Genomic DNA, 22,773 nt, shown 5'->3' on the forward strand with positions numbered 1-22,773 from the left:
AGAGAGTCTGCTCTAAGATCACCAGCGCACAGTATCCATTGTTCTAGCATGGCTTTAGAAACCTCACCACAGGGCTGAGTGAATAATAGATCTGCTGCAGAGATGAGGAACCTCATTGCTAGTTACTAAGCTTTTAATTTATATGAAGCTATGAATATGCAACAAGCATTTGAAGAAATCAGTAGTTAACATATTAACAAAGCTGGGCTTCAGAAGCTGTCATACAAAGATGCATTAGGCTTTCCTGGAACCGGAGAAAGATAAAAGCACAAGGCCGCTATTAAGACACCCTTATAGGCTGAAAACATACCTCTTTTAACACTGTTACATTTCATTTCATTACTGTTTTGATGTTTAATCCAATGGCTAAAATGATAACACCTCTTTTTCCTGAGCTCCATTTCAGTTCTTTGTCCTTCCCTTTGCTGGAGTAGTTGAGACATTACATAGGCCTGTATCAGTTAAGCAACCTACATCAAGAGACTGTCAGAAGATAAAGAAATAATTCTAAAATACCAAATTCACAGAAGGATTTTAGCACATGCTAAGTTTACAATGCTTGAGTAATCCTTTTGATACCCTGTTAAATCTCTGCTTTAGAAAAGTTCTTAGGGAAGATCTGTTTGGGAAGTGGAAGGATCAGGAGAAGGCACCTTCTGTATTAGGGGGGAAGTAGGAATATATAATGTAAATTATTTCATAGTTAAAATGCTGAATAATTTTTTGTGCTCTGCTGCCTAAAGTTCACCACCAGTGAGTAACACAGTATTGCAGTTTTCCCTTCTATTTTATTTTGTAATGTGCATGAAGAGAAGAATTTATTTATTGTCTTTCCTGGACACAGCCTCGGACTGACCCTCCTACATAGCTTGTTCTTGCATTTGGCATTTTTCCCACAGTCCTTAGGATGTACTTCCATATTTTTGTCATCCAGCCACACCCTGAAGAAAACTTAAAATAGAAGAGTGCTCAAGTGTAAAGGCAGACAGAGTAGGCTGTAAATGCCTCCATTTCTGTAAAGATAATAAATATAGAATGAGAAATGAAAAGCAGAGCGTAGTGAGAACTTTAATATTTTCCTGAAAAATGACCTTTTACCTCCCACAGGAAAATTCAATAGGAGAGAAGAGATGGAGCTGCGTAAGTAAAGTGGGTTTGCTCTGGATTATTACATGCTAATTACTTTGACAGCTGCTTCTGAAGCAACATCTACATTCAGGGCATATGCAGTCATTCCACTCTGTCTGTCTCTGTAGATCTAATTCTGTCAGATTGAATTATAATTCAAGATCAATGGGAGGAAGGGAGAAGTCTGTTTCAAGCAAATAGTAGCTCTAGATGATAAAAAAGTAAGAAAGATCCTTACCAGAGCTATTTAGGAAATTTAGATGAACACTGCAGATGGGATAAGAATCAGTGATTTAAAGGCTTTTCTACCTCTTGCTCTGCTTCCCTATATATATACATAAGAAGAATATATGACTTAAAAAGAATATTGTTCATGTATCCAAGTGTCACAAACCAAGCAGTGGAAGAGATTGTCATTTAGTGACTTTGACAATGACCAGATTTCTGTATAAGTAAATTGAAAGTAGATCTTGTTATTTTCAAACAATTTTAAGATCAATTAATTCCCTACCATTTGTATGTTGCTGACTCACTGATTATTTGAGTCATTGTGGGCTGTCATGAGGTGTGATTAGGTCTGCCATATAGCCAGGTGTTCTCAGACATGTTGTCCTGTTTCCAGACAGAATAAGAGGAAGGTGATTAATTATTCATGCTTTTCACAAAGCCTTGTGAGAGGTCCCACCCTTCCATCCCCCATATGGATGCAATCCCTGTGGGCCTGACTACCACCAGTATGGGGCAGAGTGGCTGATCCCAAGTCTACCCGCTCTGCAGAGCCAGTGCTGCTACCTCTTCCCATCTGGACATGTCAGAGCCACCACAGTGGTGCCTTGTAGCTTCTGGACAGAAACCTTGGAGCCCTACAGTCAGAAAGCATCCATTTTAGTTGGTAAAATCGGGAACCATCAGGGACCACCAAGGTCTCATAGAGCTGACTGCTTTGGCTGTATTTTTAACTCTGCATGCTTATGCCTCTATGCATATTAAATTCTTCCTACTTTACCTACAAGACATAGAAAAATCTCGCTCAGATTGACTTGTGATGTAATAGATATGGGAATAATAGGGGTTTTATACAACTGATATGCCTTCATATGTTGCAGACATTCTCACATCCAGAGAGCTCTTAAGGAAGCAATAGGGAGGCTCATTTTACAGCCCAAAGCACCAAGGGATCTCATGTTTCTACTAATAATATTCTCGAACTTTTTTGTCCTCACTAGTCTTCTAAGTTACTGATTATTTTAAAACTTCAAACTTTTCTAAATAAAATTTTAACTGTTTTCTGGCATCCAATTGCTTCCCATGTGCTTGGTGTTGCTAGGGAAAGAAACCCAACTTTTAACATAAGCAATTGCTTTTTAAAGGAATGAGGTTTTTCTTTTATTAAAATTCAGTATTAAACTCCATATAGGCTAGTGCTTTTCTTTTTCCTCTATATCACTCCCTTATTACATATTAGGCTGACCCCAGTTTTGGGAGAATCACTTGGTTAGTTCTAAATATAGCACTGCATCTGCCCTTAAATAGGAGTGAAGGGGCAGTAGCCTTTATAGAGGAGAATTATTTGTTTTCCTTGGGCAGTGTTTGCTAAGCTGGGAAAGGCTGGTCTTCCTCTCTGCTTTACAGTTTTTCTATATCCCTAGGTAAGTCAATTTTCTATCCATGTTTTTCTTGCACAGAACAAATGAGAGTGCTTGTAGGAGGAGGCTGGGTGCTTTCCTGTAAAAAAAAATTACTTTCCTCAGGAAAAACAAGTGATAAGTAGGCCACAAATTGATTCATGAAAAGCAAGACAAAAAAAATAAAGATTGTTTTTTTCTGTCCATAGTCACCTTGATTTTATTGTGTATTACATTCCCTCTGTTTCTTTCTGCATATAAAGAACTACATTGCAGAAATCGGTAACTCTACTCATATATATGTTTTTCCAATTGCACAAATACTGGCAATGCTACTTTCTTGTGTGCTTATACTGTATGATTTTTTTCTGAAGTCTGTGTGTAAATAATTAAGCATAAAATCCTGTAATAGCTGGCAAAACTATTTGGCCTACTGAAGAATGGGATGTAGGTAGGCAGAAAAAAAAAAATTTAAAAATCTACTTTTATTTTGTGTCTGCAATGCTTTCATGTGCATGTTTCCAGAAGATGTGTTTCTGGTTCTGTGTTGCTCTAAACTAAGTGATATGTTCTGGGCAACATGAAAATTCCAGCTAAATAGCACTGATAGAGTCTTAGGAAATCAAGTTCATGCTCTTGAAATCATGCCTGTGTGTTGATAATGCCTATGAGCCAATAAAAGAACCATAATGAAAGATAATGAATATTGGGATATGTTTTTTATCATCTCACTGTCCAACATTTTAGCTGTCTAGTTGAAAGGATATAATACACTTGCCAAGTGCAGTCTTCAAACTTTATCAGAACATGTTCGAACTCTGTGCATTGGGAATGTTACGTGGCAAGGATCCAAGTCAATGTGGGAAAATTTAGCCTAATTTAATTCCCAGTCTTGCATGATCATGAATTAACAAGGTAACATCCACATTAGTACCCTATCTGGGATATATATTGTGCAGTTTCTGTTAGAGATATGGAAAGAAATTCAGTTTGGAAGCTTCCACTGCTTTCCTTCATGAGAGTCACAGAAAATGCAAAATTATATTATTTTATAGACTCACTAAAATATAGGATCTGGTGCTTCCCTTCACAACAATTACCTTTCTGGAGGGAAGGATACCCATGACTCTGCCTGCAGCTCACCTCCACAGAGCAAAGGTCTATATCAAGGGTTGTGCATATGACTGTGACCACCCATTATATATTTCAAATTACCTCCACACTAACTGTCCTGGACAGAACGTGAATCAAGCCTTTCAGAGACTATTACAAAGTCAAGGTATTCAATCTGCCTAATCATAGATGTGCTATAGCTAAATAATTGCATTAAACTGCTGAATCTACCTGTATGTCATTGAAAACAGTATCATTTGATGTTGGGAAATGTTGGAAGTCTACTAATTCAAAACATGAAATTAGTAAAAATGATAGACAGATCTGTGATGGCTGGTACTGTCAGCTGCTTGAAAATGTTGCTTTGTTGGGTATTCAGATGAGTACAAATAGAGGAGGGAACTCTTTTTTTTATTTTTTTTTTTTTGTATTATGTTTAATAACAAAAGTAACACATGCATTTCAGGGGATTATTTGAATCTATTTAAAACCAGCTGGTGAAATGAAGAAAATACTATTTCCATGAAAGAGAGGTGAGATCAGTAAAACATAAGAGCAAATATGATGTAGAAATCAAAAAGAAAAACACAAAAAGTGTTCAAACTCATTGAATGATGTCTGGAATTCATCAGAGTAATAAAGGAAGAATTCCATATGTTATTTTAAATTATGATTATTTTTGTTCTATTGTCAAAAAAGCTAAAACTGAATTCTTATGTAGACTGAACTAGATCTTCAGTGGAAAGCCTGAAACATCTTAAAATTACAGTATATTTGAGTAGGTATTTTTCATTCACAAAACATAATTTTCTGTGGAAGATCTAAATATACACATGTGTACAGAGAAAAAAAGACTGGGGAGACATATTAGAAATTCTGTCAAATCAGTTTTTTATCAAATTAGTTTTTTATAAAAATGGAGATGAATTAACCAGATCCTCTACATACCATTCTGTTTAGACTGCACTGTCTAGAGCTGCATAATGTCTCATGATGGTTTTACAAGATTGCCACCAAAGTCAGTTAATGGGAGAAAATTATAATATGCTATTAAGTCTACAATATCTACATTGGAAAGGATCACGTATTTTTTTAGGCAATATGGTAATTTTTATACTGGTCATTAGGAGCAATTAATTGAAGGTGGGGTTTTTTTCTATCTTTTATTATGGTACATAGGTGATATGAATTTAAATATATTTTATCAGTTAAATATCAAGGGCTTTTACGCACCATAAAAGTATAAGCTGGCAGCTTCCTGAAAACATTAAACTTTGAAGAATGTGGAGAACATCTTGGAGAACAAGAGACAGGTAGAGAAAAAAATGTCTAAGTCATGAGAAAGAAAGGACAAGCCCTCAAATCAGTGCAAATGGTCAAAGAAATTTCTGACTACGTGAGGACAGGCAAGAACTCGTGAATAATTTTTGGCACTTCTGCAGATGGCCAGGAGCAGAGTTGAGCACAGAAGTGCACGTTGCATGGTATAGCACTGGCAGGTCAGGCTGAGAGCATACATACTGTACAGTGCATTGCTTGTGACATGAGCCTTCTGAACCTGGGAATGCACCTTGTCCATCTATGGTGAGTGAAGCCATGTTCTTCTTACCATGGCATTTGTCAAGCCATCCATCAATTTAGCAGGTTGTGTGCCTGCTCTCTGAGGCAATGTAAATGATCATGCTACAATTTACTGCTTGTCCTTTAAATCTTAAATTAACTCACTTATCACACTAACATTGTTTATATCAGACCCTTGGCTTCTCTGCTCAAGAATGTGGCCCCTTGTCACGTGATCCTAGATTATGGCTTTCTATTTAGATCAGTATTACTGTGTCACAAAACTATGCATACATATCTTGACCAGGGAGCTCAGCCTCTTACTCATGGTCAAGTAAAAATTTTTATATACATGCTACAAAGCATGAAAAAGTGTATGTTTATGTAAACTGACTTGAACAGTCTAATTCACCTGTGGTTGATGTCATTAATCCTTAAGGACCTTTTGACTGAGGTAATATTTTTCTTTGTGTTTAGTAATCTTCTGAGTCATTTATGCAACACATTGATTAGTGCACTTAAGGTCCTTTTGATGCCCCCAGCATTTACAGTCATAGAAACAAATAGAAATAATAATAATAATAAAAAGAAAGGAGTACAATGATGCTACATCGTACTAACAAGGTAAAGGTCAGATGAGACACCAAATGTTTTAGGATCATCTTTTTCCTGTAATTCTAGGTCTTTTTCTTGAAATCCAGGGTCGTTAATAGGATGCGCATGGACGTAACTCAAGGATTGTTTCTGATACATAGGCCATATATTTCAGCAATGCCTCCAAAATACTTGCAGTAGAACTTGGTAAATAAGACTTGAGATTTTCTTTTTGTTATAATCATTCAGATAATTAATTTGTCTATCTCTAGACTGATACTTTTTTGTTGTTGTTGTTGTTATTGAGCTCACAATTTTTCACTGGGATTTTTTTCCCCCCAGTTTCTCTGCCAGACCCTTTCCTTCATCTCACTTTTAGTGAGTCAGTTCTACCAATTCACTTGCCAATATAACTAGGTCTCCAGACACTGTCCTTAATAAAATTTTGGTTCATCTAAATCAATAAATTCACTGGGGTTAAGCTGTCATCAGCATATCATGTTCTCTGTCTCAGTGGTAGTTGTCTAAATATTAGAATATATTTCAAAAATCTCATATAAATGTGTATCAGTGGAAAACTGGTAAAACAGTCAATATTTTGTTCCTAGGAATACAGTATAAACTTCTTTTATCAGGAGCTTTATACCCTATATGCTGTTTTGACAGTGGGACTTTGATTTTGCTTTTCTGATACTTATCTTCGCAGCACTATTAAGTATTAAATACATACTCTGCAAATGTTGCTGTAATTAACTGATGATTATTATCACATTTGGAATTGTTGCCAGGTAGCTCCCCTCTGTGTTAACAGAAGGCAAAGTGAGTCTGTCTGCTAAAAAGCTCTGTAAATTTCTTGTATGAAGGATGTGAGTAGCTGGCTACCCTTGTTTCTATACTGAAGTTGTTTGGGTAAATGTGAAAAATATATGAACCAAAATCTGAGGAGTCCTGGGTGCTGAAATATAGAAGTAAATACACTAATTAAAATGTAAGTTTTACATTTTAAAAAGGCTGGAAAAGACTGGACTGTAAATGACAGTAGTGTTTTCTCCTCTCTCAAAAATGAAAATAACTTAGACTGATTTATCCAGATAAATGGGCATTATTGCACTCTGCAATCCTTATAAAGTGAATATCAGTGTGAATTATATATGTAGCAACATTTACATTGCATGTTGATAAATTCACAGAACTATTTAACTTGGTCACATGTGAACATGAGTAGTGCTTTACAGTGGAGTTAATCGGAGTTTGTCTTTTGCACATTCATTTAGGCAAAAAGGCTAATTAAAAATAGAAGAAAAGGAAAATGATACCATTAATTGTCCAGTTAACATATGAACTAAAGCGGAACCCAGTGTCATATACACAATAGTCACAGTTAGGCAGAAGGAAGAAAACCAGTGTTCAATGTCTGCAGATGTAGAGTCACATGATGTACAGATATCAAAACTAGGAGAAGCCAAGGCTGCTTGTGGGTCTGTGCAACTCTGCTCATGTAACCAAGACATTGTGTCATATGATGGGTTAATAGGTGAGGGGTCACGTCAGCTCAGCATTGTATGAGTTCATCTTACTGACCCAGCATCTCTGTGAGGTGCTGAACTAACTTGGGTCATGCTAAGTTTCTTATTTATCTATAAATGTGGCAATGTATTTCTTTAATGCCCCACAGTATTGTTGTAAACCTGATTTATTTTTGTTTTGCAGTGTCTTGTGCTTTGCCTAAAGCTCTCATTACTGGACCTGTGACTTGTCATTCTCATATCTTGAAAAAGACCTGAAAAGGTAACTCTAAGTTATACAGAAGCTGCAGATCTGAGGTGATAAATTGCAAAAATCTCTTTAGATCTCTGAACATTTTAAAATAAGATGTGAGTTCTATTAGATATACCTACTGTTTCCTCCTTACTTTTTCTTGGAAAAGTAAAAGTAGCTGATATGAGAACATCATAATTTGGGAGCATCTGACTCTGCCTTTGACTATCTGCAAGTAACAATCAGGCACAGTTACAGTTTTTTACTCTACTTAACTAATGAATACCTTTTACCTTTTTTTTGACAAATACTATATGCTGGAAATATGGTATATATTAAAATGGTATATATAAATTATGGTATATATTAAAATGATGATTTAAACTTGTTAAATGTTTTATCTAAATGATTTTAAGATTTCTTTTCAAATCCCTTTGAGCTTTCATTTGATATACATCATGAAGCTGCTTATTTATGTGACTTTTTGTTACAAATTAAGACTTTTGGTGTGGGTCTGAGGAAGGTTCGTCTTGCATGGTCTACATCCAGGCAGGGCCAGGCTGTGGGGAGCTGGAGATTGGTTCTGCTGTGTCATTTCTAGGGCAGAAACTGATGGCCCTGGGGACTGACATAGGGTCCTGGGCTGTGGGCAGGGTAGGAGGGGCTCTGGAGGAGGCTGGTCTGGGGCAGTCAGGTCCATTGCTGGCCTCAGGACCCTGACATCCTCTGCATGTGTCCCCTGGGTGAGTTGGTGTTGTTTCACCTGCCATGGGCACCCTGAGGTGGATCCCAGGCCATGCCTCAGCCCTGGGTGCTGGCATGGAGCTGGCAGCCTGCACCCCACAGGGAGGATAACAACAGGGGCACTCCCCTCAGCTTTTAGTAGGGTATTGGATGTTACTGCAATAATTAACCTGAATAAATCTTCATCTGCTTTATAGACATACTGGAAGCTTGCTTCTGTTGTCACTGAAGTGTAGGTGCCTTTTGGGGGAGGTTTTGGCTGTTCAGTTGGGATCCCTCACCAGTGCTTGGGACTAATGGCCCAGGAGTAGAGAACTCCGTACCCTACCAAGACTCTAGTTACATGAGCTGGCACCTACTCACAACAAGGCTCGTGATATTCCCCACTTTTGCAAGAAGTTGTCATCATATTTCTAATGAGCATAAAGGGATGTAGGCATCTCCATGTTCTTTTAATAATATGGTTGGTAATCTACTTAACTCTACCTCAGTGGGAAATGTGCTCTTGTTCTCTACATTGCTTCTAGGAAAGTTGAATCAAATATCCAAATATTGATCAAAAACTATACCATACTTTTGAGAAAGTCTACAAGAAAGAAACCAGAATGACTTATAGGCCAGAAAAAATAACACACGAGGGAAGATTGCATGAGCAAGTTTTGTAGAGTTTAAACAAGAGAGAAGGAAAGAAAAGTAAAGAAAATCTTCAACAGGCTGCTACAAAAGAGAGCTAATACTGTCTATTTGTTGTCATGGTGAATTGAACAAAACATAGTGAGCATAAATTGCCAAAGTGGAAAAAGTGAAAGGTTTGAAGAGCAGAGAGCTGAAATGTCTAACAATGGCCAAAAACCTGTCAAATTTCTATCCCTGGAAATTTCTCTGGAGGCGTTAAATGACATCTGCAAAGAAGGAGAAAAATTATCCAGTGAAATATCTTTTACACTCTTATCTATGATTCCGTAGCTCATGCTGCACAACTGATAAAATACAGCCTGAGGTACCCATGTCTGTGACTGATGTCTCTATTTGTCACAAATTGGTGCAATTTTATACATTTGGACATATTCACACACATGTCTACATATCAGAAAATATCAAATCAAAGAGCCTGAAATATATGGCTAAATGTGTGCATGGCTAAATATATGGCTAACTTCACTCTCTGCAGGAATTACTGGTTGTCACAGAGGAAGAATGTCTTCAATAGCAGTGCCATTTTACCAGAAGAGGCACAAGCACTTTGATCAGTCCTATCGCAACATTCAGACAAGATATGTACTTGAGGAATATGCAGCAAGAAAGTAAGTGCTGTGTATTTGAGCATAAGTAGGTCTCTGTTTTGGGTAGTCAGTTCTTAGAATCAAGATACTTACCTTTCACCTCCACCCCAAAAAAATGTGATTTATACAGAATGATAATTTTCCACTTCCTTCCATTGGCATACTCCTTGTTTGTAGTCTCCCACCAGCATAAACTTCCTAGCAACATTGCAAGATACCTACACAGACCTTTTAGCTTAGGATCTGTCCTGTTTGATACCTCTAAATTGAAAATTCTTCCTTGTAGGCTAATATTTAAACTCTGACATAAGAAAAATTGACGTGAAATTTATTGTAAGTCATAGAAACATCTTTTCTGTATGACATGATGATATTCCTTTTCCTGAAGTTGGCTATAACTAATTATAGATTTTGTGATTCCATTTCCTTTTTAAACTTAAATGAAAGCTTAATGCTCCTCATTTGAAATCTCAGTGTTTTAACCAGAAAATACACATTCTTTGTATCTCAAAGCCTGAAACATTGTATTGTGGTTGCTTTAGAATCACCATTCTCCCTACTTGGTAATTAACATGCCTGCCTAGCTGTCTAGCTGGTCCAGTTTCCCTTATGAAAGAGGACAGTTGCAGAAAGATCTGTGAAATACAGAAAAGCAGGAATACTTCAAAACAATGCGATGTATTATGAGTTGTGTATTAGACAGTCTGGTATCCTTGAGGTTCACTGAAATGCTATCATCACACCTGAATGATTGAAGACTTAAATAAATATAAATTTAATAGAATGAAATAAAAACGCCTAATGATCTCAGTGACAGATGATGGGCATAAAGCCCTTGAAGGGCAAGTGACAATCAGCACTTAGTGCAGTCATTGAAGATGCAAAGGTTTCTCACTGAACAACGCTCAGTCATGGTGTTCAGCTCATTCAGCTCAAAGTAATTTCTTTGACGTTTGTGAGTTCATGTTTTACCTGAATTGCTGGTTATAACAATCTCTTTTATATTTGAAGGGCTGCTTCCAGGAAGGCTGCTTATTATGAATCGACTGGCTTGGGCAAAACCACATGTAGACTCTGTGCCAGGAGGGCACGCAGCTTGGCATATGAAGCAATGCAGGAATCCAGGAAAAGGTAAAGCTCTGTTGGTCCACTCTGACCTTTGTAGTGGCTCTGGTCCCAACTCTTTTGCCAGGGCTCTTTTCTGAGTTGACAAGACTGGAGGCTTCCCTGTCACTGTTCTTCACTAATCTATTTTGGCTGGAACACTAAATGACTGAGTGTCACTTTCAGTCTCATATTTCAACCCAGAGTTGTTCCCCTGGTCCCCACTCTGACCCTTGAAAACAGCTTTAAACCAAAAATAAATTAGAATCCATCTGGTTATCCAGAACTCATTTTGAACAGAGCTATTCCACTATTCCTAAATTTCTAATTTGGATCAATTTAAATGTTTTAAATTCTTTCCTGAATATCAAAAGAGTTTACCATCGTGTCTCAGCTAATGTCTTGATAAGAGTACCAGAGTAACCATGTTGATGACAATATTCCCCTTAGTGAATTTCACTGTTTCTGCTCTGCTTTGCTCTACAGTTACTGCACCAAAGACATGGAGGATTTCTATTAGAAGAAGAAATTCTGCCTTGTTTGTAGAAAATATGTTGTGCAAATTATACACATCCATATGGTTCTGGTACTTGGATTGGTTTGAAATATATAACCTTAAAACAGAAATCTCTAGGAAAACCAAATGATTTTGTATACTTTAATTTAGGTTTTAAAAACTGTTTTAAAATTCACCAATATAAAAAAATGACAAGACGTGGCTGGTATTTAAAGTACATTGAAATGGAAGGTACAAATAATTTTTTTTTAAGTATCAGAAAAATAATATCTTGATTCACTGAATTTCATGGAAGTTTTCTTATTTGGGTTATGCTTTCAGAGTCTTGCCGTATGTTGACTATATTGACAGGTATGTTAGAAATATCTGATATTCAGTACCTTTTTTTGTCCTGGGAAGGAAAAACGTAGCATAGGCTGTTTGCTGAATCCTCATGAATGAAGGAAACTGAGCTAGTTCCTCCTAAAAGCGTTTAAAAATTGGGGTGTTTTTAAGGAATTCTGAAAAATCTGTGGAGTTAGGCTTTCAGAGAACAACACAATTTTTTTCGAAACTTTGCATTTTTCCTGGTAGTGTCTATAATACTTCCTGCTCATCCTTGTCAAGGGACAGCTTTTTTTGCATGCAACTGTTCATCAAATCCTTGTGAACTCCTTGGTCTGTATCTTTCAGGTGAGGTCAGGTGAAACAGCCCGTGGAGCTACAAGAGCTCCCAGGTTCTAAAGCTTCTAAAGCTAAGGATACTATGTAAGCTAGGCACAACTTTTGCTGTGAACAGCCATAGAACTTGCCTTCACTCCTCTGACTTCTTGTGTCCATGGGAAGGAAAATCAGGGGCCAGAAGGAGGCTAGGCAGGTTCTTGATTTTGATTACCAGAGGATTGTGGGGAACCATGTCAATGTGACCATGGCAGAATTCAAGACTTAGAGATATGGCCCCACAAATACAGGGGGAAAGAATATGAAGAAAATTTGCATGATTTCACATACTCAGGGTATGAAGATAGATGCTAAAAATGATTCCTAACCTAAATTTTACATCCTACTGATATGGTTTCAGAGCCCTTGGTTGCCTGATGTGTATGACTGGCAAACTTTAAGCTTGACAATGGTTATCTGATTTTTTTTTCTTGTCCCACAGGAGTCATGAGCAAAAGTCTCATGCAAGTGATGAGAAAAGAATCCGTTTTGCCAGTGAGTTATCTGCTTTGGAAAAAGAGATTCACACAGCCAGGCACCGTGCTCGAGAACATCTGGATAGACTTGCTGTGCAAAGAATGGTACCTGCTGAATCTTTTTGCTCCTATGCAAAAATAATTACAAGATGTACTGAAATTTAGGCCTGTGCTTCAAATATTAGTAGTGATTAAGCATTTTTTTGTGAATTTAAGGTTAGGTCTCCTGTCCTATTTGAGTCTGGTGCCAGATGCTTCTTTTCTTTTCCCATGTTTAATAGGTAGAAGAAAATATGGCTCTGGAAAGACATATCATTGAAGAAAGAATAAGTCGAGCCCCTGAAATTCTAGTGCGCCTGAGGTCTCACACTGTCTGGGAAAAGATGTCTGTGAGCCTTTGCTTTACTGTACAAGGATTTCCAACGCCTGTTGTACAATGGTAAGAGACTGGCCTTTCCTAGCCCTCTAAAAATGTTGTTAAGCTTTTTTCATTTGAATGTTATGCCATAACTGATAAGTGTCATGTATATAATGGCTTTGTTAAATCCCCTTTATAATCCTCCTAGATGTGCTGGATCATAGCAGTTGATACTACAGTGGAAGGAGTGGGAGGAAAACTTGCTGAGTGGCCTCATGCAATGTGAGAAACAAACTCAAGCATTTCAGAAGGCAGACAGTGGAAGGCATTCCAGTCTTTCTGGCCACTGAGTCTCCTGAACACAAAGTAGTGCGTGGCAAAATGCACAGAACTCACAGGCTACTTTCTAAGCCTGGATAAATGTGCACAGCACCACTGTTGTCATGGGCTGTATCTGTGGCCATTGAGGAGGACATAAAGGTCATTTCAGCTGCCCTCCTCTCTGGACAGGTGCTGTCCTGCATATATGAAAGCTTCAGGCTGGACTGTAAAGACCTAACATGAGGCATAATTCAGTTGCTGCTCCCCTTTTGTGCTGAAGCATTTTAGTATGGCGCAAGATAAAGTTTGCTTCCCATCTTGTGTCAGGGTTAGTGGATTAGAAATTTCAAGCCCCAGGCCATCTTCTCTTTACTTCTTTTCCTCGTCTTCTAGATTGAGTGTGCATCTTCTCTTTCCACTTCCTTGCTGCTGTGATGGTCCTGCTTTACCTTCATGGACCAATATGTATCTATCCATACACACTATAAAATACTCTGTGCAAGTAGAAAGAGTTCAGATGCTAGTAAATGATATCTTGATCCAAAGATCTACCAGACGAATTAATAGCTGCTGATATTTGAGTTTTATTTTTTTCTTGATTGTCAGGTACAAAAATGAGGAACTGATTTCTCCTGCAAGTGATCCAACAAAGTACAGAATTGAAAGCAAATATGGAGTACATGTGTTACATATAAACAGGTAAATCTTTCTGGGGAATAAAGTGTTTTTTTTTATACTCTATGCAAAGTATTTTATATCAAATAAAATTTAAAATTCACACAAAGGCTGAAAGAGAATTATTCAATTCAGCACAATTTTCTGATGGTACTCACTTTTAGACTGGAGAAGGTTCACTGAATACCTGAATATTATATTATGAAAATGAAATGATAAATTAGGTATTTATATTCATTAACCTCAGCAATCTATGAGATATAAAAAGAAGAGGCAAGTAGCTGAAAAAATGGTAGATCATATTTTATTAGAATTATATCTTCTCAGCATTTGAAGTGGAAAATTATATGTTCCTGTCATGATGAAACACTTTTAAGTAAACAAAATTAAAGCTGGGCAGGCCAGGGATACACAGCTGCATTTGTTTTACTATATGCTAGGTCCTGCTTACTTTTTATCTCTTTTTTTTTCTTTTTTCCTTCCAGAAAATAAGTAAGTGTAAATTAATTTTTCTAAAGGTTCTAATTTAATTAGTTTTATTTTTTCAAAATGTTAACTTTGTGATATAGAACATGCTTGGGTATAACAGCTTCCCATAAACTAATCCCATGCTTTCCAAAACAGTTGAAATGTTACATATGACTTGGTGTATGCTTTTTAAAAAATATAAAAACCCTATAAAAATGAAGAAATTACTGCAATATTTAAATAGAAAATTAATATCTAGAGCAGAGACAGAAACCCCTTCTTTTAATTTCTCCAGAACATGAGCATCAGCTGTGCTGAAACAGCTGGAATATTTGTGGCTAACACTTGGCTGGCCAAACATATAATCTTCTCCTCTGTCTCCATCTGTCAGCAGTGGAAGCAGCTCTGAGCACAGCCTTGTGGCATTAGTACAGAAAATAAGTGCATCATTCCTTCTGCCTTTGGGAAAGACTGCTTGCCTTTGTCATCCTGCAGCCAAGTCCAGCCCAGCTGTCAACCTTTTCATAGCTCAGGATGGCAGAAACACATCCCTGTACAGAACCTGGCAGCAAGAATCACCAGGTTGCTGCTTCCTAAGATGCTTCAAAGGCACTCAGTCTTCTACCCCCAGGGTGTGCTTGCTAATTGCTCTCTGTACCCACGGAATCTGTTCTTACCACTGTTTCTTCCTACCAAGATTACTTTTGAAGACAATAACAGGAGGTTAAAATACAAAAAAACCTTTTGCACTCCTCTCCCTTTTAGCAGAGAAATAGAAAACCCTCTCCTTTGTCTGGATATGTGTGAGTGTCAGTCAGGAGATGAAACATTGGTCCCTTCCTGATGGTGAGTGACTGTGACTGTATTTCCCTTGGTTAGCACTCCTGAGGAACTGCTTGGTGAGTCCAGATGCCAGTTATGTAGTATATAGGTCCCCTTGTGATATTTTGGGAGTAAATAGCTTTTAGAAGAAATGAGAATCAGTGCTGATGCTGCATTCTGAGCACCTGTAACCATCAGGCTGAAGGGTAATAATGGCTTCCATCCCCTTGGTGATTTTTCTCTCTTTTCTCTGCTGGTTATCAGTCATGTAGTCACAACCAGCTTTGGGAGTGTTCAGACCCAGCTGTATTTCAGGCAAGTTCAGACATACCACAGAGCCATTTATTGGCACCCACTCAGGTGTCCCGACCCACTGTCTGCTAGTCCCAGACCTGTATGTACTCATGCAGACTCCCTCACATTCGGCCAAGCTGCCATCTTGCTGCATTTCTCTTTCATTCTGTCTGGCAGTGTGGTCTTTTTGCCACCTAAAGATTCCTTGCTGTGCTCCACAAATTTCCCTTCTACACTTAAAATAATACTGGGAGGTGGTTATGATTTATAGAGTTTATTAAATTAAATTTTATAACTTAATTTTTTTCTTTATTACTAATCCATTTTATTTCAGAACTTGATCATCAGCTGTATCTTCTGTACTAAAAACACAAAAAATGGACATGCAGGAAGTGGAAGACCATTTTGTTAGCACATAATTAATTGTATCTTGTATTAAAAGAAATAGATGTGTAGATAATGGTTAAAATATATGTTATTATTAATGCTTCTAACAAACATATCAATTAATTCTGTATCTTCCACTAATATCTTTGTGCACTTGCATTTTGTATTCTATGAGTAATTTGTTTTTCTGGGAGGTGGAGCCATCAGGAGTTTCTTCCTATCCACTTCTGTGCTCTCCTCAGCTGTTCATACTAAAGTGCTGAGCTGAATGTAATCTTACCCACAGCCGCTCAGAACGGCCTTGGAATTTCTTGGCTACTTTTCTAGCTCTTCAGCGAAGCCCAGGGAGTGAACTTTTTCCTTCTGATGCAAGTGTGATATTTATTCCTGTGAATATTCCCTGATCCCAGTGGAAACATTCTTGAGGCACCAAAACCTTACTGTCACCTTGTTCTCTTAAAGTAGTAACTGGACACAATTTCATCCCTCACTGTTTGCTGTTCTCCAGCACCCATAAGCCTACACAGTAGCCAGATAATTTTAATTTCTCTGTCTCATATTTTTTATGATGCAATGTTCTCAATTGCCACATTTTCTGTGTGCATCCAGTGCTATTGTGATTATATAGTGCCTCTTTTTTGCTCCTTTTAAACTTCTTCAAATGGGAGTTTGAGCTCAAGATCTCCCTTGAGCAGTAAAGAAAAAGAGTTTGGAATTTAATTCTGTTCTTTGCAGATCTCATAATGATTGCAGAAGTGATATGCACTGGTGGTTCATCCCATCTTTTAACTCACATTCATAGGTTATTAGGAGGAGACTGTGCGGAATCATTGGAGGGAAAGCTCTTGGTAGTTCAAATGAATCATACATATCTGAGAATGTGTGGCTTTGTTTAAAATGTATTTTTTATCTCACACAATTTAACTATGCATAGGCACACAGTACAAGAAAAGATTTCTGTATCAGAGGTAGTCAAGATGAGGCCGTTGCTTTATGAAATAGCTGAAAAATATTTTCTATCTTAGTAATTATCTCAGTACTTAACAGTCGTAACATTTTTAACTTCTTGGTTGCTAATACTTGTTTAGCAAGAGTTGGGCTTTTTTCTTTGTTTATTCTGAAGATTTATTAAGTGGATCACTTGGTTTTATTCAGCTGCGATTTTGATGTTATATTCCCAGCTACGCTGGCTGGTGTGTAGAGGGGTCAGCAGGATGCTCCTCCCTGGGGGCATTCCTGGCTCCCACCCCTCAGCGAGCGGGAGGGTGAGGACGGTAGGAGTAGGGAAGGACGTTCGGCATTCCAGGGGACTGTCAGTGTGGTGTGGCCACACGGATTCATATACATAGGGCTGAAGGTTTGACAGCATTTTTTCTCTCCTTAGGGCCCTGTCCCTCTGCTGTTTGCCAGCCAGGGCCGAGGCGGTGTGTGCGATGGCAGAGGAGGAGGAGTGCAGCGGCAGGGCCGGCAGAGCGCAGTGTGGCTCCGGCCGGCGGCGGGCACGGCAGGCCTCAGCGCCGCTGCGCCGCTTCGGAAGGGAAAGCTTAAAAATTGAATGAACCGTCTCTTCTAGCTAGTCTCATTTAACAAATGACCCTGTGCCGTCACTAGAGTGCTATTTTAGTTTGATTAGGCACAAAAGGCTTGAGATGATTTAATCTGGAGAGCTAGAGAGCGAGGCGTGCCCTTTCTCCGCGGGAGGTGGAAGCGGGGCAGAGCGGAGGTGCTGGGACAAAGGCAATGCTCCAGCCCGTAAAGCCTTTGGGCTGCGCAAGGTGGGTGGGTGATAGACTGCAGCTCCCTGGGCTTTGCAGGTGTGCAGCATCAGTGGCTGTACAGGCAGCAAAATGCTGTACTGCTCTCCTTTCCTCGCTGAAATGCAAACGACAGCCCCCAAATCCGTGATCTTCTGACCTGGCAGTCACTGTCCCCTGTAAACTGCTGTAGCTGGGGGCTTGAGGAAATGGCCACCTGATAACAGCGGTCCATTTCCCCTAAACATGAGATCCAACCAAACAAAAAGAATCAGTCAGATTCATTCTGACTGGAGAATCAGGGCAGGAGAAGACAATTCTGCGGAGTATTTCCACAATTTGATATCTCATAGTACTGAAAATATTGTCATTTGAATTCAAAGGAGTAATTTTTAGCTGTGTAATTTACTATATACTGCCTCGTGTTCTTTACATGCACTGAATTGTGTTCTAATTCCGGCAAAGATGCTATTTCACTCTTAACTCCTGTGTTTAAATGTACACTAGTCAGTTGGATGAATATATGCATTTTAAATAAATGTATTAGGCTGGGGAATATTCCCCACACAAGTATTAGCACTTCAGAACCTCATGTGGATTCGAAGCAATTTAATATTTGCAGAAAAGTATTAGTACCTTGGGACAGATACAGTTCTGCACTCACATTTTGTGCTATCTAAATGTACTCTATACATATTTTATCTGACCTTTGTAAAGGCTGAAAAACACATTCTCCATCATAAAACAAGAATAACTGTTAGACCACACCTTTCCTCCTGGGTACTTCAAATGTAGTTTCTAACCAGTCTTGACTCAGTGCACTTTACAGTGTAATTTAGGAAATCTCAGATTTTTTTAGCATGCAAGGAAATAGATAATTTCCAGGATAATCCTCCATCTGAGCATTATCTGGCACAAAAGAAATGTCAGAACCTTATGTAACTTGCCATCCTGTCCAACTTTCTTCATCATGAATATGAAACAAAAGTGCTGTCTAGCTCCTAGCTACTAAAACCCTACATTTCCAATATAAGATTTAAAGGGGTCTTAGTGATACTAGGCTGTCTGAGATGGTTTATTTCTCTTCTGGAGAGTCAGAGGAGTGATCATAGCAAAGACCTATAAACTGCTTTCAAAGCAGTAAGCTACAGAAAATGGGTAGAGTTGTTATGACCTCTTAAATAGTAAAAAGTGCCTGGCCTGTGGAATTGTGTGTTCATAATAACTGTAAGAGCCTCATTTCTCTTCATAAAAACAAAGGATGCTGGAAGAAAGTGGTCAGCTGTTTGGTTAGTTACTTCTTCCTGAGAAAATTAATTATAACTCTCACTAACTTTTGTGAAATATTTGCTTCAGATTTTGAGCTTCTTTTGACTAAAGATATGACCCTTTTGTGAATCTCCTGTTTGTTCTAGAGACATTTAAGATAATATTCTGTTTTCTCTACCTTGGACACCATCACAAACAGAAAGAGCTCATCAAAAGATGTATTTTGCTGTTTCTTAGGAGAGCAAAACTATGGGGAGGGGATTGACGTGAGCACAGATATATATCCATTTGAAAATTTAGTCAGGTACCTGCCATTCTACTTTTTCATTTTCAGGAGACAACTTTTCAGTTTTTACACATTTAAATTTCTAACACTTTGAGTGGTTTAGCACTGTTTGGAACCCCAAGTTAGTTCACAATACATGTTTCTTTATTTTCTGGATTACTTTTAGGCCACCTGTTTTTTAACAGTAAATCTCTCTTTAGATCCTAGGTCCTGTGTAATTCTTACATATATTGGTTCCTATTTAACAATTTTATCTGGTGTTCTACTGGAAAATGAAGTCAACACTGGGAGCAGATGATGACTAGTTTAAAGTGAGATTTAATCAGAGTTAACCTCAGTCAAGCAATGCTGATTTTTTTATCTTTGTTGTCAACACTCTATAGGAGCAACAAAATGTTAGAGAGCAGTTAAGTTGGATTTGAGAGAAGTGAAGCAGCCTAAAGTAATGCTTTGTTTATGTGAGGAAATGGCCTAGTGCAGCAGTGCTGGTGTAATGTTCATCACTCATTTATGAGCTGGGTGCTGTGTGCTGTCTAAATCATGCCCAGGCCAGGGAGGGATCAGGCCTGATCAGCATACACAGGATGGCTCTCCCAGCAATGTCCTGCCAGGGGCAAGTGTGCACCATCCTTTGGGAAGGTCTAGCTCATCCAGGAGAAACCTGGGCATGCAGGTGCTAGGAAGACACTGTGCACCTCTTTAGGTCTTTGGCAGAATGCAGCGGCTGTGGCTGGAAGGGCAGGAGGCTTTATAGGGCAGGTATCTGGGGACGAGGACTGCAGGGCACACTGTGGCATATACCTGCTACCGGTGCCTAGGAAACACACTGGGCTCTGCCTGACAACAGCAAATTATAGACATCCCTACCACAGTGACCTCCTGGTATGAGATAGACTAATTTTCTCACCCTTCAGGAGAGGGCTGCCAGACATCCAGACTGCTTTCTGGAAAAGGTCTCTTACTATTTCCTGAGCTGTGAGTGGGAATCCTTTTGGTGAGCTGGAGCACACCAAGGCATGGCAAGGGGGTGTTCTAAAGCATTGACATTAGGGCAATAAAGATTCAGTTTCTGGGGATGAATGCTGTTTAATTTGCTAGTACGTAATACATGTTATTAAATATACTATATAGTATATTTACACTATTTACTATATATTCTACATATAGATTCTTAAATTAGGGATATAACAGATGACAAAAATGCCTTAAAGATTCAGAACAGTTAATTTTGCAATGCTCCTTGTAAGAAATTTTTGATCTTCTTCATTTGTTGTTAACTTGCTATAGTAAGATACTGTACCAGACTGATAAATGCAATAACTATGCACATTTCGGTATAGAGGCATACATGCCTTAGGAAATCGTCCTGTACTGCAGCTTTATATTGCTTTTTGGCATTTTACTACACAAGTGTTAAACAGTGTGAAACTGGGATAGTAAAAAATAAAAATGTTCTGCTTTTAAAAATTCATTGCAAAGAAGTGTTGTCAAGTCTGACATCTCTCAAATAAGTCCAGAATCAGTTAAGCTTTATATAGCTCTGGGAACAGGTATTGTAATTTCTTTAAAATCCTTCATGAAAACGAACTGTGTAAATAACATCCAGCCCCAAGAATGGTGATGAATGAGATTACATCCAGCTAGTGGCCAGTCACAAGTGGTGATCCCCAGTGCTCAGTGCTGGAGCAAGAACTGTTTGATATTGTCATCAGGGGCATGGATGAGGGGAATGGGTGCAGCCTCAGTCAGTCTGCAGATGTCACCAAGTTGGGTGGGAGTGCTTTACTGCTGGCGGGTAGGAATGGTCTGCAGAGGGATTTGGACAGTCTGGATCAATGGGCTGAGGCCATCTGTGTGAGGTTCAACAAGGCAAAATGATGAATCCTGCCCTTGGATGAAAACAACACCAGGCAGGGCTACAAGTCGGGCATGGGCTGTCTGGAAAGCTGCCCGGTGGAAAAGGAGCTGTGGTTGCTGGTTGACTTCAGCTGAACATGAGCCAGCTTGTGCCCAGGTGGCCAGGAAGGCCAATGACATCCTGGCCTGCATCAGCAATAGTGTGGCCAGCAGGAGCAGGACAGGGATTTTCCCCCTGTACTCAGCACTGCTGAGGCCACATCTCAAGTGCTGTGTCCAGTTCTGGGCCCCTCACTGCAAGAAAGACATTGAGGGTCTGCAGAATATCCAGATGGACATTGGAGCTGGTGAAGGATGTGGAGCACAATACCTGTGAGGAGCAGCTGAGGGAAGTGAGGGTGTTTAGCCTGAAGAAAAAGAGGCTCAGAGGGGCCCTTATTGCTCCTACAACTGCCTCAAAGGAGGTTGTAGCCAGGTGGGGCCAGGCTCTTCTCCCAAGTAACAAGAGACAAGACAAGAGAAAATAGCCTCAACTGCACCAGGGGAGGTTTAGTTTAGCTATTAGGAAATATTTCTTCATTGGAAGGGTTGTCAAGCATTGGACCAGGCTGCCCAGGGAAGTGGTTGAATCACCATTCCTGGAAGTTTTCAAAAATCCTGTAGCTCTGGCCCATGAAGTCATGGTTGAATGGTTTAACATGGTGGTAGTGCTGCGTTGACAGCTGGACTTGATGATCATAGAGGTCTTTTCCAACCTTAACAATTCTGTCGTTTCAATTCTTTTACATTGTTTTTCAGTCTCACTGTGCCTGTCCAGACCGTACTAGGGTTTCCTACCCAGCTGCAGGCTTTTTGGTTAAGACTGTAGTCTAGTCTTAGAAATTACCATTACATCTTTGATAATTAATTTTATGATAGATTTTGTAATTGATTTCTTGATTTTGTGAAATATGTGGCAGTAGGGTTGCCTCCAGGAGGAGCTGTTAGACCTGTAAATTTACAGAGATAAATTGCAATTTAATGGGACTTTCATCAAGTTGTCCTTTTTTAGCCATCCCAGTACAGATAGTATAATTTTTGTGATATGACACTGTCCAGAATATATGCAAGAAGTGAAAAATGGGTGTCTGATGTGTCTGTGACAGCTGCTACATACTCCAAAATTGGCATCCTGTTATGCAATTTCCATAAAACACCCTTACATATTCTTTCTCCCACATCTGGGATATATGACCTCTTAGAGGACAAGTGCAATCAGAGTTTCATCACTTGGCAGTAACCAATAAGCCACAAATTTGTTCTTTTGAGAGGAAATTAAATGGATGCATTCACAATATTGTATCTTATAACTGAAAATTTTTGGGTGGCCTCCATTAAATTTAATACTAAATACACTGTTCCTGATGGACTCAATTTTAAATAAGGACTGGCACATCAAGATTTGTAGCTATATCTTATATGTGTTCATGGAACTTCAAGGAAGGATGCATTAAGTGAGACAATTAACAGTGTTCTGCGCCAAGTAACTATTTTTTGCTTTATATTTGTTTATACTGTCCTTGCATAATGAATACTTTTCTCACTAAAAAATATAACAAACCAAGCTATGTATTCACCTAAACAATTTTGATCAGTGTTCCTGATTTTTTATCATTTTCCTGGATTGAGATATTAGAGAGGC

The 22,773-nt window shown here is 38.7% G+C and overlaps 1 protein-coding gene across 6 annotated transcripts in view; it reads left to right on the forward strand.

Moving 5' to 3' along the window:
- Positions 1–2,638: 2,638 nt before the first annotated feature.
- MYOM2 (myomesin 2) overlaps positions 2,639–22,773 on the forward strand; it is a 73,390-nt gene continuing 53,255 nt past the window's right edge. For 3 of the 6 annotated variants that reach the window (XM_030267322.4, XM_072926432.1, XM_072926436.1), the window contains exons 1-7: positions 2,639–2,777; positions 7,731–7,808; positions 9,694–9,826; positions 10,817–10,936; positions 12,568–12,706; positions 12,883–13,040; positions 13,887–13,979. In XM_030267322.4, the coding sequence (XP_030123182.1) occupies positions 9,720–9,826; positions 10,817–10,936; positions 12,568–12,706; positions 12,883–13,040; positions 13,887–13,979 (617 nt within the window). In that variant the 5' untranslated portion in view covers positions 2,639–2,777; positions 7,731–7,808; positions 9,694–9,719. Of the gene's footprint in view, positions 2,778–5,315; positions 5,451–6,209; positions 6,228–7,730; positions 7,809–9,693; positions 9,827–10,816; positions 10,937–12,567; positions 12,707–12,882; positions 13,041–13,886; positions 13,980–22,773 lie in introns of those variants that run through there. The other 3 variants (XM_072926433.1, XM_072926434.1, XM_072926435.1) reach the window with 3 other exon arrangements.

The sequence above is a fragment of the Taeniopygia guttata genome, chromosome 3 (assembly GCF_048771995.1).
Source record: "Taeniopygia guttata chromosome 3, bTaeGut7.mat, whole genome shotgun sequence".
Taxonomy (NCBI): domain Eukaryota; kingdom Metazoa; phylum Chordata; class Aves; order Passeriformes; family Estrildidae; genus Taeniopygia; species Taeniopygia guttata.